Source organism: Urocitellus parryii, chromosome 8, assembly GCF_045843805.1.
Source record: "Urocitellus parryii isolate mUroPar1 chromosome 8, mUroPar1.hap1, whole genome shotgun sequence".
In the NCBI taxonomy this organism is placed as follows: Eukaryota; Metazoa; Chordata; class Mammalia; order Rodentia; family Sciuridae; genus Urocitellus; species Urocitellus parryii.
The window spans coordinates 28,120,875-28,135,245 of record NC_135538.1 but is presented as its reverse complement, the minus strand read 5'-3'; the positions used below and the strand labels follow the sequence as shown (position 1 = coordinate 28,135,245).

Genomic DNA, 14,371 nt, shown 5'->3' with positions numbered 1-14,371 from the left:
CAAACAGGATCCATACTGAGGTTTATGCAGCCTATCAGGAGCCTGCATAAACCAGGCAGTGGAACTCATGAGAAGGCAGGTGATGACCATGTTACACTTTGCTTTTGGTTTTAGGTATGCCTGTTTTGGTCTGTTTCTATTGAGATGGGGTCTTACTATGTTGCCCAGGCTAGTCTGGAACTCCTGGGCTCAAGTGAAACTCTGGAGTAACTGGGCCTTCAGGTGTGCACCACCAGGCTCAGTTTTAGGTTAACCTTTCTGTAGGAAAATAGGGACCTGCCTCCAAAGGGTTTAATTGTGAAACAGGAAAGTGGTCATGTGGTCCCTTCTCAGGCAATTTGTTAAGGGTCAGTCAAGGGCTTTTTGGGGTTTTTTTTTTTGGTGGTGTTGGGAATTGAATCCAGGTCCTTGCCCATGCCAGGCAAGTGTTCTGATGCTGACCTTTATCCCCAGCCATTTATAAAACATTTTGAGACAGGGTCTCACTATGTTACGCAGGCTGGCCTTGAATTTGTGACCTTTCTATCTCAGCCTTCTAGGTACAGACATGCACCACCATACTAGGTTATTGGGTTTTGGAGAAAGCAAAATGATATTTTGAAGAAAGAAAGAACTTGAAGATAAAGTTAGAAAGACAAATTTTAACTTGTCACCTAAAATATTCACTAACTAATATGAGGTTTACTTCTAAAACTCAATAGAAAAGTTGAAAATCAACTTTGTTTATAAAAATCATAAGCACATTGAAGTTTGTAATAGTTTACTTTTTAAATTGCACTGACAAATTCTGTCAATAGACAACAAATCAATAAAGAATGTGCCATTCCTAACTTTCTTTTAAGTACATGCTAAATATTATACAAAATTTTGTGAAGAATTAATAATAACATATGGTTCATAATCCCAGTTACTCAGGAGGTTGAGGCTGGAGGAACACAAGTTCAAGGCCAACTTCAGCAACTTAGTGAGGCCCTAAGTAACTCAGCAAGACTCTGTCTCAAAAAATACAAAGGAGCCTGCACAGTGGCACACTCCTGTAATCCCAGTATCTTGGGAAGCTGAGATAGGAGTTCAAGGCCAGCCTCAGCAACTACAAGGTGCTAAGCAACTCAGAGAGACCCTGTCTCTAAATAAAATACAAAATAGGGCTGAGGATGTGGCTCAGTGGTTGAGTGCCCCTGAGTTCAATCCTAGTTCAATACCAACTCCCCCCCCCCCAAAAAAAAAAATTACAAAGGCCTGGAGATGTAACTGTGGCATCCTGTGCCTTGGCTCAATCCTCAGTATCAAAAAATAAGAAATAATTAAGAAAAATATGCAAGTCCTCACCTACCCACACCAATACTGACAGCCATAACAAGACCTGGGTCTCCTGCAGTAATGAGGCAGCTCCTGATTATGCAATGTAATGCTTCCCATTTAAGTGCCTTTGAAATGTATAATCAGTGATTAAGTAAGCACCTCTGGTTTTAATCCCTGGTCCAAAAGTACAACCAGCTTGTAACCCCAGAAATTTAGGAGGCTGAAGTAGGATTGCAAGTTCAACTGGCTAAACCCTGTCCCCAAATAAAAAAGGCTGGGAATATCATTAACACCTGTGACAGACACAAATGGGAGGTGGAGGCGGGCAGAGGCTGGTCTCTTGTTCACTGCTGCATTCCCAATGCCTAGGCCTGTGCCTGGCAAAAAGAAGAGACTCAATAAGCATTTATTGAGTGAATGACTGAACGACCACAGCCAGCCTTCACGGAGGATATTAAGCTTCCATTAACCTGGACTGATGAGGCAATGCAACTACAAAAAGACTTTTGAAACTCTAAACATTAGAGATTAAAATTTCAGTTTTAATAACTAAAAATTGACAAAAGTTGTCCTTAAAGATAGGTTTTCAAAAAGGAGAAATTACAATTGAAGAATTTCAAGTAAATAGTAAACTTTCTATAATACATTGCCTTTTTTCTTGTTTCCATTCCCACATCATTTTCCCTGAAAATGAAATCAAGGTACACAAAATAATTTACCATTATGTATATTCCACATGGAATCTTAATCGTTAGCATAAAATTAAGTTACTGATTCTCAGAAGAAAGAAGGGCTTAAAAGAAACAGGATTTTGGGCTGGGAACATAGCTCAGTTGGTAGAGTGCTTGCTTCTTACGCACAAGGCCCTGGGTTCAATCCCCAGCACCATAAAAATAAGTATATAAGTAAATAAATAAAATAAAGGTTTGCTGTCCATCTACAACTACAAAAAGAATTTTTTAAAAAAAAGAAACAGGATTTTGGTATAAGTAAAGTTGCAGTTGCAGTCTCCTCCTGTCTTTGATGATATGCAGAAACCCTGACTGTTCTGTACAGAACAAAATAACGCTGGTAAACTCATGATGTCAACACTAGATGAATAAATGAGTTAGCAGGATATATAGGTACTGACTACACAGTAAAGAATGCCAGAAGTTAGAAGCAGTGGTGGATGGGGAGAACCTGAGAGCTACAATTTAGCTGTGTTCAATTCTCATTGTTAAATAATGAGGTTTTTGTGCTAAAGAACTTCTTCTAGTAGGATTCTCACCTGGGTATAAGGAATAAAATCTGCTAGAATAAGTTCTACAGGGCCATGTTGTTTGTGCATACAGTACCTCTCAGACTCCCAGGCACAGAAGAATCTGCTCAGTAAAAACAAAATAGCAGCCAGGGGTTAAGTGAGTAGATGGATTAATAAGTGAATGAATGAGAGCCAAGCTGACTAAAGGGGGAAATCGCAGCCTGTGAATCAGAACTCTGCTGACAATGCACATCCTTTCCTGCTAATAACTGCTCAAGCAACCCTTGCAACAACAATTGTTACTGTCTTTCTTATAAATGACAGGCCAGCTGTCATTTATAATAGTAAATTCTAATTTACTATTCTTGGGTGATTTACTGATTTAGGTCTGGTTGTACACACGTGTAATTCTACCTATTCAGGAGTCTAAAGCCAGCCTGGGCAACTGAGAAAGGTCTTGTCTCAAAACAAAGAAAAGAAAAAAGGCTGGGGACTAGTTCAGTGGTAGAGTGCCCCTAGTTCCAATGCTGCCCTCCCCAAAAGCAAACAAACAAACAAAAAGACAAGCCTGGTTTATCTATTCTGTTCAAGATGATTTCCTCATTGGAGGGGGGAAAAATCCCAAAGTACAAAGGAGAATGTTTTCTGTGAGACTAGACCTAATTATAAATATCTTTATTCTAATTTACTATTCTTGGGTGATTTATTGTTCTTTGGCCTTGAATATAGCATAAAGTAGGATTCCAAAAACTTCAAGTGATCTTCAGTTTGCTGTACCGTCCTGTAATATCTGAGTGCCATACTGTATGTTCATCCCTACTAAGAATCTGCCATAAGCTGCTCTGTCTATTCAACTGTATTTGTTTACAGACTGCTTCTTTGTATCACCGAGTGGAACAGATCATGAATCACAGGCTATTAAAAATGAAATTACCATGTAGGTGTGCAAGCTTTGTAGGGAACAAAACCATAATTCTATGTGAGCTTTACTACATGAAGATTTCTTTAAGTGGTTCTTTTTTTTTTTTTTTAAGTCACAAAAGAGATATGCAATAATGCTGGGGGAAAAAATTGTGTTGTATACACCATTTCAAACAGAACAGTAAAATTATTACCTCTTAACACTACTTGGCAGTAAACAAATGCATCCACATACATCATTTCAATGACTTGTCAAAATGATTCTGTGAGGAAAGCAGGCCGTGAAGCTGAATCTCCATTTTAAAGAGAGAAAACCTTTATATCCTGCTAACTCGTTTATTCATCTAGTGTTGGCTTCATGAGTTTACTAGGGTTATTTTGTTAAAAGGCACAATGCCCACCCTCTAGCTGACAACGGGGGAGTAAACCAGCAAATAACCTGTGAGAGGCCCTCAGATTTCAACTCACAAATCCCCATGAGTGTGTTTGGGTGGCAGGACTGGAAACCAGCTCTCTTAAACTCTAGTTTAGTTTATAATTCCTCAGCATGCCTCTAAGGCCTTTGAAATAACCTACATTTTCCCAAAGTAAATGCAATGCGTCGTACCTGGTTTATTTCCTGAGTGAATGCTATTTTGTCCTGAAGCTGTAGAGGAGGGGCGGTTGGGAGCATTCTTCTTATCTTGCGCTTTACTGCCATCAGGAGCTATAAAAGGAGACAAGAGAGACAAGATATATTTAGTTTCTTGAAATTTATTCAGAAATATTTACCCAGTCAACACTTTTGTATCAGGTAAGAGAATAGACTCAGGAAATGAAAAAAATGAAGCACTTACAACTCCCACCCTCACGTAGGGAAGGATATGTCCAAAAGTCAATGATCTCAGCTCACGTGTCACTTAGGGGTTCCACAAAGAGCTCTTATTCTGTCTGTCCAATTCACACATCAAGCAGCCATGAGGAAGCACCACTGGACACTAAGGTCTTTGATCTCAGGTCTTATAAAGTCCATACATTAGGAGTTTTAAAATTCCAACCAGTAGAGATAATTTAATAGGATTTTGGAAAAGTTTCCAATCAAGTACAACAACAAGGACTATTATTATTTATGTATTTATTTGTGGTGCTGGGGATTGAACCCAGGGCGCCTTGGGCATGCTGCTAGGCAAGCCCTCTACTACTGAGCTACACCCCCAGCTCAACAAGATTATTAAAAAGGGGAAGTTTAAAGTTGTCCCCACGTGTATCATTTGATTTAATATACTTTCAAAGGATGCTTGCTTCTGCCTCAAAAATCATGTCAACACCAAGCCCTTGATTTTTCCTGCCTCCACAAACTGCTCCAAGTGCAGCATCCCCCTCAACTAAGGCTTCTTCATTCTTCCACCTGATCAGGCTCAAAGCCTTGGGGTCATCTTTGGATTATCTTTTTACTTCCTACATTCAATCCACTAGTAGATTCTTTAAACTCTACCTTAAAAAGCATCTGACCACCCACCTTTTGCATCATCTCTTCTCAAATGTCTGCAGTATTCTTTTTGGGTGCCGGGGAAATCAGGGAGCTGGTACCAGGGATTGAACCCAGGGTTATTTTACCAGTGAGCTGCATCCCTAGCCCATTTTATTTATTTATTTATTTTTTTTTTTGAGGGAAGGTCTCTCTAAATTGCTAGGACTGGCCTTGAATTTGCAATCCTCCTGCCTCAGCCTCCTGAGTTGCTAAGGCATGCACCACCTGGCATAGATGCAATATCCTCTTATCAGGTGTATCTGATCCTGCCCTTCAGTTAAAGATCTTCAGTTAAAGATCCCATTTAAAATATGCCATGCTGTTCCTTTGCTCCAAACTCTCCAATATCTCCCAGAATAAAATCCAAGGTCTCTACCTGGCATGAAAGGTACTGTATGGCTTGACCTTTATCTTTAATCACTTTTCCTATTACTCTGCTAGACTTGAATTTGCAGTCTATCTCAAGACTTAGCACATACCCCAAAGGCTCTTCTTCCAGGTAACAACACAAATCTCTCCTTCACTTTCTTTGCATCTCTGCTCAATTGGGATAATAGAGTTATATTTAAAAACGGCACCCCATCACCCATCTCTCCTCACCTGTAGCCCTTTCTCACTGACATATTACATATTTCTGACTTCCTCACTCAGCTAACAGCAGCACGGAATATATTACCTGGAAAACTGGGATCCAAATTTTTGAAGTTAAAAGTGTATCATAAATAATTATGTTTCAGAAAGACTAATGATAAAAATGGATCCCAAGATGTACTTTAAAAATCTACAGGTGAACTATAGAGACCCACTCTTTGCCCTCTAAACAAGGTAAATACTGAATTTTTATGGCTGTATTTCTATTACATATAGTGTTTACGGCATGGAAAACCAGAGACTAAATCGTATCTTACAAAACTGTTCTAACTGCCAGTTTCAAACAACTTCTTTGTTTCAAATAACAGCTTTCACCACAATGTTGATTACTGGCTTAAGTTTCATATGCTTGAGCTCTTTTACCTTATTTGCAGGGATGAGTATTGTAAAGATTCAGTAGAGAACAGGCAGACAGCAAATCCAAACTTCAACCACAAAAGGCCCCAGCCAGTGGTTTCTAATACGACTTTGCCGCGCGTAAGGAAATTTTGCCTGGCAATTTACCCCAGGGAAAGGATCACTCACACTGGTGCTGGGGGAAGGGGACAAACAAGACACGTATGAGTGGACACTGACCCAGGAGGGGAAGCAGAAGGCCGGACTGCTCTGAAATTCCTTAATGTTCGCCCTCAGCCCACTCGCCAAAATCATGTGGTGAGCAGTCACCACGGAGAGGTCTGGAAGCAATGATCGGTTTGTCTTGACCTTCAATCTCAACTTTAGAAGCACCCCAAAAGACCAAAACAGTATGGTGGAAACCTAGTTGCTTACTGGGATACAGCAAGTTCTCCTCTTATTTTATTTATTTGTTTTTAGTACTAGGGATTAAACTCAGGGGCACTTAACCCACTGAGCGAAATCCCCAGCCTTTTTAAAATATTTTATTTAGAGATAAGCTCTCACTAAGTTGTTTTAGGACTTGCTAAATTGCTGAAGCTGGCTTTGAACTCTCAAACCTCCTGCCTCAGCCTCCAGAGAGCCACTAGGATTACAGGCGTGTGCCACTATGTCCAGTCTTCCCTTATTTTAAAAGCTAATCTTTCAAACATTCATAAAGAAGTAAAAACTTAAACAGAAGGTAGAGTGCCACAGGGATTTGGAGGGAGTAGATTCTAATTTTGTTTTATCACCACTACCAGTGCACAGAAAGTAAAGCCTTAATTACCCAAGATGTTCAGGAATATTCTATGTATTATTCTTAGGAAACTTAAAGATAATAGGCACCATTGGTTTAGAATACAGTTAAAATGTTTTCATGTCTGTCATGCCTGGATGAGTTAGACATTATTTCATCTTTATCTGGTGAATGGACTCTCTAGTTCCCCAAGTCCTGACAGCAAACATCAACACTAACTGAATATCATGCAACAATTGGACCATGAAGGACATAAGCAAGACCCCAAAACATGTTCAGTATGAGTCACTTTTCTGAATAAGCCATGATAAAAAGCTTTCCTTTGACTGTAATTTGCTTTATTATGCTGCAATTCATGTCAAAAAGTAATTTAATTAAACTGGAGGCTTGGTTACTTGAATCTGTCTATCTCTGACTTTCGTTGCCTGAACTCTAGTTGTGCATAGAGGTCTACCTGCACTCTTCATTACCATCTGGAAGTCGGGAATTCATTTCTATCCAGGAGACCCTTGGAGTCACACTCATCACAAAACAAATTTAAAATCCATCTGAAAAAATGTCTATATTCATGTAAAACTGACATGTTAAATGTAGTAAAATACAAAAAAGTTTTAAAGATTCTCAACTTGTTTAGCTCAAGATTACATAGTACTTGTTTCTAATCATTCAGTTGGACACTGTGTGTGTCATGGTAAGAGCCCAAGACACAGGGAAACCTGGGTTCAGATCTTGCACCCTGGTTCTTACTTGATGAGTGACCAGAAAGTCTCTTCCCCCAACTTCCATGCTCTTCCAGAGTCCTGGGCATTCCACGCTCAATCGGTGCCCGTTGGCTGTTAATAAGGCTCTGTCCCTTGTGAACTGTGAATCCTCAGTACGTCACTAAATAAAGTAAGTCTTAATTTCCCTATCTGTAAAAGGGGAAACCAGTTTCTGAGTTCTGGAAATGAAATGAGATAATGTACAGAAGGGCAGCGCACAGTCTGGCCTGCAGCAAGGTTCAGTAAAGCATAGAGAGTATCTTTGGCTCTTCCCTATTCCCTACACACGTAGGAAACTGGATTTCTATTTCATCAGAGCTTTGTGGGAAAGCAAATCTAGGGTAACTTGGGGAGCAAGTGACCAATGTAGGATGAAAGTCTGGGTGAGGCACTGGTTTCAGCTCAGCTACCACAAGAGGAGAAATGACTGTATCCCCTGGGGCCTCAGGTATGATTTTTTTAGGGCTTGCCCTGGCTCAGGAAGGGGTAATAAGCACTCTTTCTGCAGTTTGGAGAGATGATTGTTTTCTACGATGCAATGTCCTTTACTAAAAGTAAAACAAAAATGAGCCTTAAAGAAAAAAAAAAAAAAACCCTCAAATGTGATGACAGAAAAATAAAATCTCCACAGAGTAATTTTTAAAGACAAAATACAAAAAACTTCACTACTGAAGAACACAATGAATACAGGAATTTATTCGTTTTCAGATTCCCAAAATTAAAAAATTTGGAAATCTTAGGTAATTAGCAGATAGGACTAGCAGATAGCTATATCTATCATGTTTAGACTTAAAAACACTACTTCATGTAATTTGGGTGACTTTCCAATATTATTTAAATCTCTTCTTTCATTTTAAAAAAAAGAAAACTAATTGAGCTGCATACTATTGTGTTCAGTAAGTCTTTGCTAGCCTTATGAAATCTTTATTGATCTTCCTCCTCACTTGAAAGCTTTATTCCATTAGTGACACATCTGAGGTTGTGGCAATAAAGACAAGAGGAAGGATCCAGACTGGCGCCCTTGTGCTCTGGGACTCTGTCTCTTTGATGCACTCTATTAAAAAAAAAAAAAAAAAAAGAGAGGCAGCAGGCACTGGGAGCGTCGTCTAGTAAGACTGCTGCATAGCTCCAGTAAATGCCTCTCCTTCCACATCCTCTACAATTTATTACATTCCTTACAATATCTTCCCAAAGATCCTGGAGTTCTCACTGCTTTATTCCTACTTTTGAACATGTGATCCTATTGAAGAGTCTTCTCTGAACTGCTTCCAATCACTGAGCCAACAAATGATCTATGCCTTTAGCAAAATGCCTGCCCTGAGACGTGACTACAGCATAGGACCATCCTGAACTTATGCTTTACTGACAAGTGAACTTGATACCCATAAGGATAATGTATTTCAGTTACTATTTTTAATAAAACATGAAATGTAGACTGGGAAGCAACAAAAGTTTAGAACTGAATTCCCATCTCTGTCTGAGCATTTCTCTGTTGCTCCTTGATTTGGATTTTGTGGACTTAATAGCTTTGTGAAGGCAGCTTTGGGAAGGTAATCTAGAACACAGGATCAGAGGTTGAACCGCATGAAATCACTTTTAGTAGTTAAAAAAAGGTTAAATATTAGCAATTTTGAATATTTAATTTAATAATTTCAGTTTGTACAGAAAAGGTTAACACAGCGGGCCTGACATTGCCATCTTTACATTTATATATTCATATATATTCACTTCTTGTATTTATTCAATGTTATTTGAATAAATATCCAATGTTATTTGTGAAATTTGTGCTAGAATAATAAGCAAACAGGTAATTTCATAACTCTTAATGAGTTTTGCTTTATTCCACACAATTGAGAGCTGCTTCTTAGCTAAATGTCTTATAATCAGGCATTGTAGCACATGCCTGTAATCCCAATGACCTGTGTGGCTGAGGCAGGAGAATGATAACTTTGAGGGCAGCCTAGGCCACTTAGTGAGAACTTGTCTCAAAATAAAAAGAACTGGGAATGTAGCTCAGTTGGTAAAGGGCCCTTGGGTTAGTACCCTCCCCACATAGTCATTATTATCTTTATTTTGGTAGGGGATTGAATCCGGGGGCCCTTTATTACTAAGCTACATCTCCAGCCTTTTAAAAAATTTTTTTCATTTTGAGATAGGATATCCTTAAACTGCCAAGGCTGGCCTAGAATTTGTGATCCTCCTGCTTCAGCCTCTGTAGTCCCTGGGGTTACAGGCGATAGCTTCTCATAACTATTTATAAACTTGTGTAGGCATAATCAGAGCTTATGGGAGTTAGCATCAGACAAACCAGGATTTTATTTCCCACGTTTCCTCAGTTTTCCTCCTGCTCACATTTATTCTGACCCTACTCAATAGGACACCACTGTTTGGTACAAGAAATTCTATTATAGGCTAGGTAGCAGTATCTGAAATGCTTGGGACCAGAAGCAATTCAGATTTTGGATAGTTTCAGGTTTGGGAACATGTGCATATACATAACAATATTTAGGGATGGTCCTTAAGTCTAAACATGAAATTCATTTGTTTCATACATACAACTTATACATCTAGCCTTGAAGTAATTTTATTTGATATTTTCAGTGTGCCTGCAATTTACACCCCACCACATAAGATCAGGTTTGGAATTTTCTACTTATTTCATTTATGTCAATGCTTAAAAAGTTTAGGATTTTGGAGCATTATGGATTTTTAGACTAAGGATGCCAAACCTGTATTGAATGAATAATGTATCTATCTCCTTCTCTCACATCTGTTCCTTTGTCCTGTAATTCTAGGTAACACTGTATTTTGGAGCTTTTGATTCACCTGGTGATCTCTCTTCTCTTTGAATGGTTACCTCCTATCATGAGGCAAAGTACTATCTCTGGGTCAGTCACTTTTAAGTCTGTGTTTATACATATGTTTTTCCAACATAGGTCCAACCTAACCTCTAGGGAATATATGCTGGTGTATCTCTGTTATGGTTTAAAACTCTTTCAAAATCTGAACTGTCTCTACAACATCAGCCAACCCCTGATGCTGGTCTCTTTGCTGCTATCAATGGAACTATCTTTTTTTTCCAACAGACATTTCCAATAACCCACCACAAGCCAGCTACTGGGCTGTGTGCACTGAGAACACAGGAACACAGCATTCACTTTCAAGACGGAGAAGTTAATGTAAAAGCAACAGCCCACCAATCAATTTCTGAAAAATCAGTAAGTCAGGGTGGTTTAATAACCAAATAAATGCTGCCCATAGTGCTTTAGGGACTCTGAGGTGGGAAAAGGTGTGTTGGGGGCACTTTACCTAGTGATGGGCAGCATCACTGTGTAAAGATTTTGAAGACTGGAGAGAATCTGGAAAAGTAAAGAGGAAAGTGGAAAACTCTCTGTGCTGGGGCATGTGTGAGCAAAATTACCAAGGCCAAAAAACATAAGAGGTAATTAGGGAACTAGTCAGAATAGCAGGTTTAGGAAGAAAGGTAGTTGAAAATATGATGAAAGAAGCAGGGCAAGGTCAATGCTTCCCAAAATTGCAAGACTTTGGGATTTATCATGAGGCACTGCATAGCACTGATCAGTTGTCACATGGAAGGAACTTCCAGTTGTGAACTGCTTTAGCTTCAGTGGATTCTGCATAAGTGAACCTAGAAGGCTAACAAGCCTGGCAATGCATTTAAAAATGTTATCATCTACTGGGCACCACAGTAGGCCTGTAATCCAACTACTTAGGACGCTGGAGCAGAAGGAGGATAAGTTCCAAGCCAGCCTGGGCAACTGAGGAGGACTCTGTCTCAAAATAAAAATAGAAAGGACTGGGGATGTGGCTCAGTGGTAAAGTACCCAGGGTTCAAACCCCAGTACCAAAAAGGAAGGGAGGAAGAGGGAGGAGGGAGAAGGAGGAAGAGGAGGAGGAAGAAGAGGAGGAAGAGGAGGAAAAAGATGAGAAGGAGTGGAAGGAAGAAAATGAGAGGAGGAGGCACATCCACTCCATGTCCAAAAAGAGAAAATATTTCATGTTATTCTAGGATGGTTTTAACATTGTGCAAGGCTCAAAGTTAAACGGCTATATTTACAACTACAAAATATAGAAAGGTCTGCCCAATATCACTGTCCAAATGCAGAGAATGTTGCCTGCATTGTGTGGCGAGAAACAGGTAGACAACACAGCCCTGCCGACAGCATCTGAAAGGCCATGAGGAGGCACTTCAGCGGGAAAGGTTTGTAAGCCCAACCTTTGCTGAAGCAATTAATTAAAACTGTTTTGATGATTTGTCCAAGAAACATCCAATTTAGCTGAATATGAACAAAAGCACATTTCAGAAAAGCACATGTTCTATACATTTTGTGGGAACTGTGGAGAATCACCTTCTAAGCCTGTGTACTACTGAAAGCAGCTTCTGGATTCACACTACAAACTCCTTCAGACACATTTAGCTAACAGGAATAAACATTACACATTTAAAATTCAATCAAAAAAGGCTTTCATCTAATAAATAAAGGGAAACCTTCTTTCAGCCAGATGGCCACCCATAGAAATGCCGTATTTTCCACCTGTGTTGGTATAAAGCAGATTAAAAGGCAGCCTTTTCATCTCCATTAGGTGGCTTCCTCTCCCAGGGCTCATCGTGAGTCACAACTAGCTATTATCACTGCCCCACAGCAGGAGAAATGTTTATGATGGAGCCAAGTACAGGGCAAAGTACAAAAAGGGGTGGAAAGTCTAACCATATTAAAGTTTTCCAGTTGTCCTGAGAAATTCCAAATCACAGATTCTAGTTACCCCTCTAAATTTCAACAGCTGAATGCAGAGTGTGTAAAATTAGATCCAATTCAATTAAATGCAATGTGTAATTAGAAGAAACCATTAAAGTAACTTGGAAAAATAATTAAAACTCAATTATACTTTGCTTCTTAATTAAAGTAACCAAATGAAAGAGGTTGTCTTTAACAGGATAACAACTTATTTCAAGAAAAACTAAAATGGCCAATGTCTGCCTCACTCTCCCAACTACTGGGGATCAAATCCAGGAGCATTCTGCGTCTTAGCTACATCTCCACTCCCACACTTCTGTTTGAAACAGGGTCCTACTAAGTTGCTGAGGCCGGCCTTGAATTTGCCATCCTCCTGCCTCAAGTTTTTTGGGTCATTGTGATTACAGGCAGCAATATGACCGTATTTTACAAAATTATTAGCACTGGCCACAACATAGAAGAGCTTCCATACTTATGTGTAAAATAAAGTGACCAAAGTAGAAATGTCCAGTTCAAAGACACAATTCTAAATAGTGGATTCAGTTTACGATAACCACTTTACAAAGAAATGTGGATGTTATTTTAATCGTAAGATCATTAATTGGCTAAGTTTAATCAGTGAAATAAATACACATATGCTCTGCTACAAAATATCAGTAATAAATCCTCTTCTATAGAAAATAGTAAAATATCTTAAATTTCTTATGTACACTTTGCATAATTCAGTAAGAATTAGTGGTACACGGGGATGTGGCCCAGCAGTAGAGTGCTTGCTTAGCAGAGACAAAGTTCTGGGTTCAATCCCCAGCACCACCAAAAAATTAAAATAAAAATAGAAGGAAAAACAAAACCTGCAAAACATTCTTGAAAAAATTAGTGGTAAGTACTGAAAGGTGAGGTTCATTCCAATTCATTTCAGGTAGCCACTGAACATTTAACTTAAAGGCTTAAAATTATGGGCCAACCATAGTGTCCCATACCACAGTCATTTCTACATTTGTGACCTTATTCTTTTTCTTCCTCATATGGATCACCAGCCTCTATATGTCTTCAACCATTTGCATATGATCTTATTTTCTTTTTTAGAGTAGTTTTAGGTTCACAGCCCAATTGGCCAGAAAGCACAAAAAGTGCATATACCTGGCATGCCTCCATACCCTTAGCCTTCCTGGTTATCATTTGTTAAAACTAATGAACTTATACATCATTATCAATCAAAGTCCTTAGAAGTTTTCACTAGGGTTCATTCTTGGTGGTCTATTTTGCATTAGTTTTTACAAATACATAATGACATGTATCTATTATTATAGTAATATTCAAATCCCATCCACCTACTATTCAGCTCAAGTCTCTCATGACATCTTTTCTAGCTATTCCTATCCTGTCACATTGCCTTCTGACTTTTACTACACTCCAGTTTGCTCCATATTTGACTTTATTTCCTCATATACTTTTCAGCACCGTATCTCCAAAAGTTCTAAATACTGATAGGTCTCATGCAAGGCAAGACCCCTCCCCCCCAGAAAAAAAGAGTTCTAGAGAAAAAAAATTGGGGAAATGCTTGATGCCATATTTTTTCCTAGAAATTCTCCCTGCAAGTCTATACAGGGAAGGTTCTCTGTCACTGCATGATGGTTAACCAATAAACCCCCATGCTCTGATGCTTCCTTTCTGACAGAAACCTGTTTGGTCATGGGACATAGTTCTGACCAACAAATAGAAAATGGAGGTTGGTAGGTGGGGTTTGTGGAACTGCTGACTTAGGTGGCATGAACCTGATGGTTCTTCCCTCTTCTTTTCTTCCTGCTCTGAACAAGGATGTGATACTACTTAAGGGGGAGGATCCATCTGGTAACCAGAAGGTTATCATGAAGCCAAAGGAAAAACAGAGAGGCCTGGTCCTGACACCTTTATCCTGCTGGACAAGTACCAGCCAGCTGTTCACTTCTGTCTTGCTTACAGTTAATATAAAAGAAAACTTTTATTTAAATTGTTGTTTGGGGGACTTTGTATCCACAGTTAGGAATAATCCTGGATTGATTCAGAGTTCCCACTGACTACAGAATGAAGTCCAAGCACCTTGGCCTTCCA

At 39.2% G+C, this 14,371-nt stretch overlaps 1 protein-coding gene across 1 annotated transcript in view; it reads right to left on the bottom strand.

Annotated features, from left to right (window-relative positions):
- Map7 (microtubule associated protein 7) overlaps nucleotides 1-14,371 on the bottom strand; it is a 171,584-nt gene that overhangs the window by 55,699 nt on the left and 101,514 nt on the right. Inside the window, exon 2 of the mRNA XM_077801803.1 lies at nucleotides 4,074-4,172. Within this exon, the coding sequence (XP_077657929.1) occupies nucleotides 4,074-4,172 (99 nt within the window). The remainder of the gene's footprint in view (nucleotides 1-4,073; nucleotides 4,173-14,371) is intronic.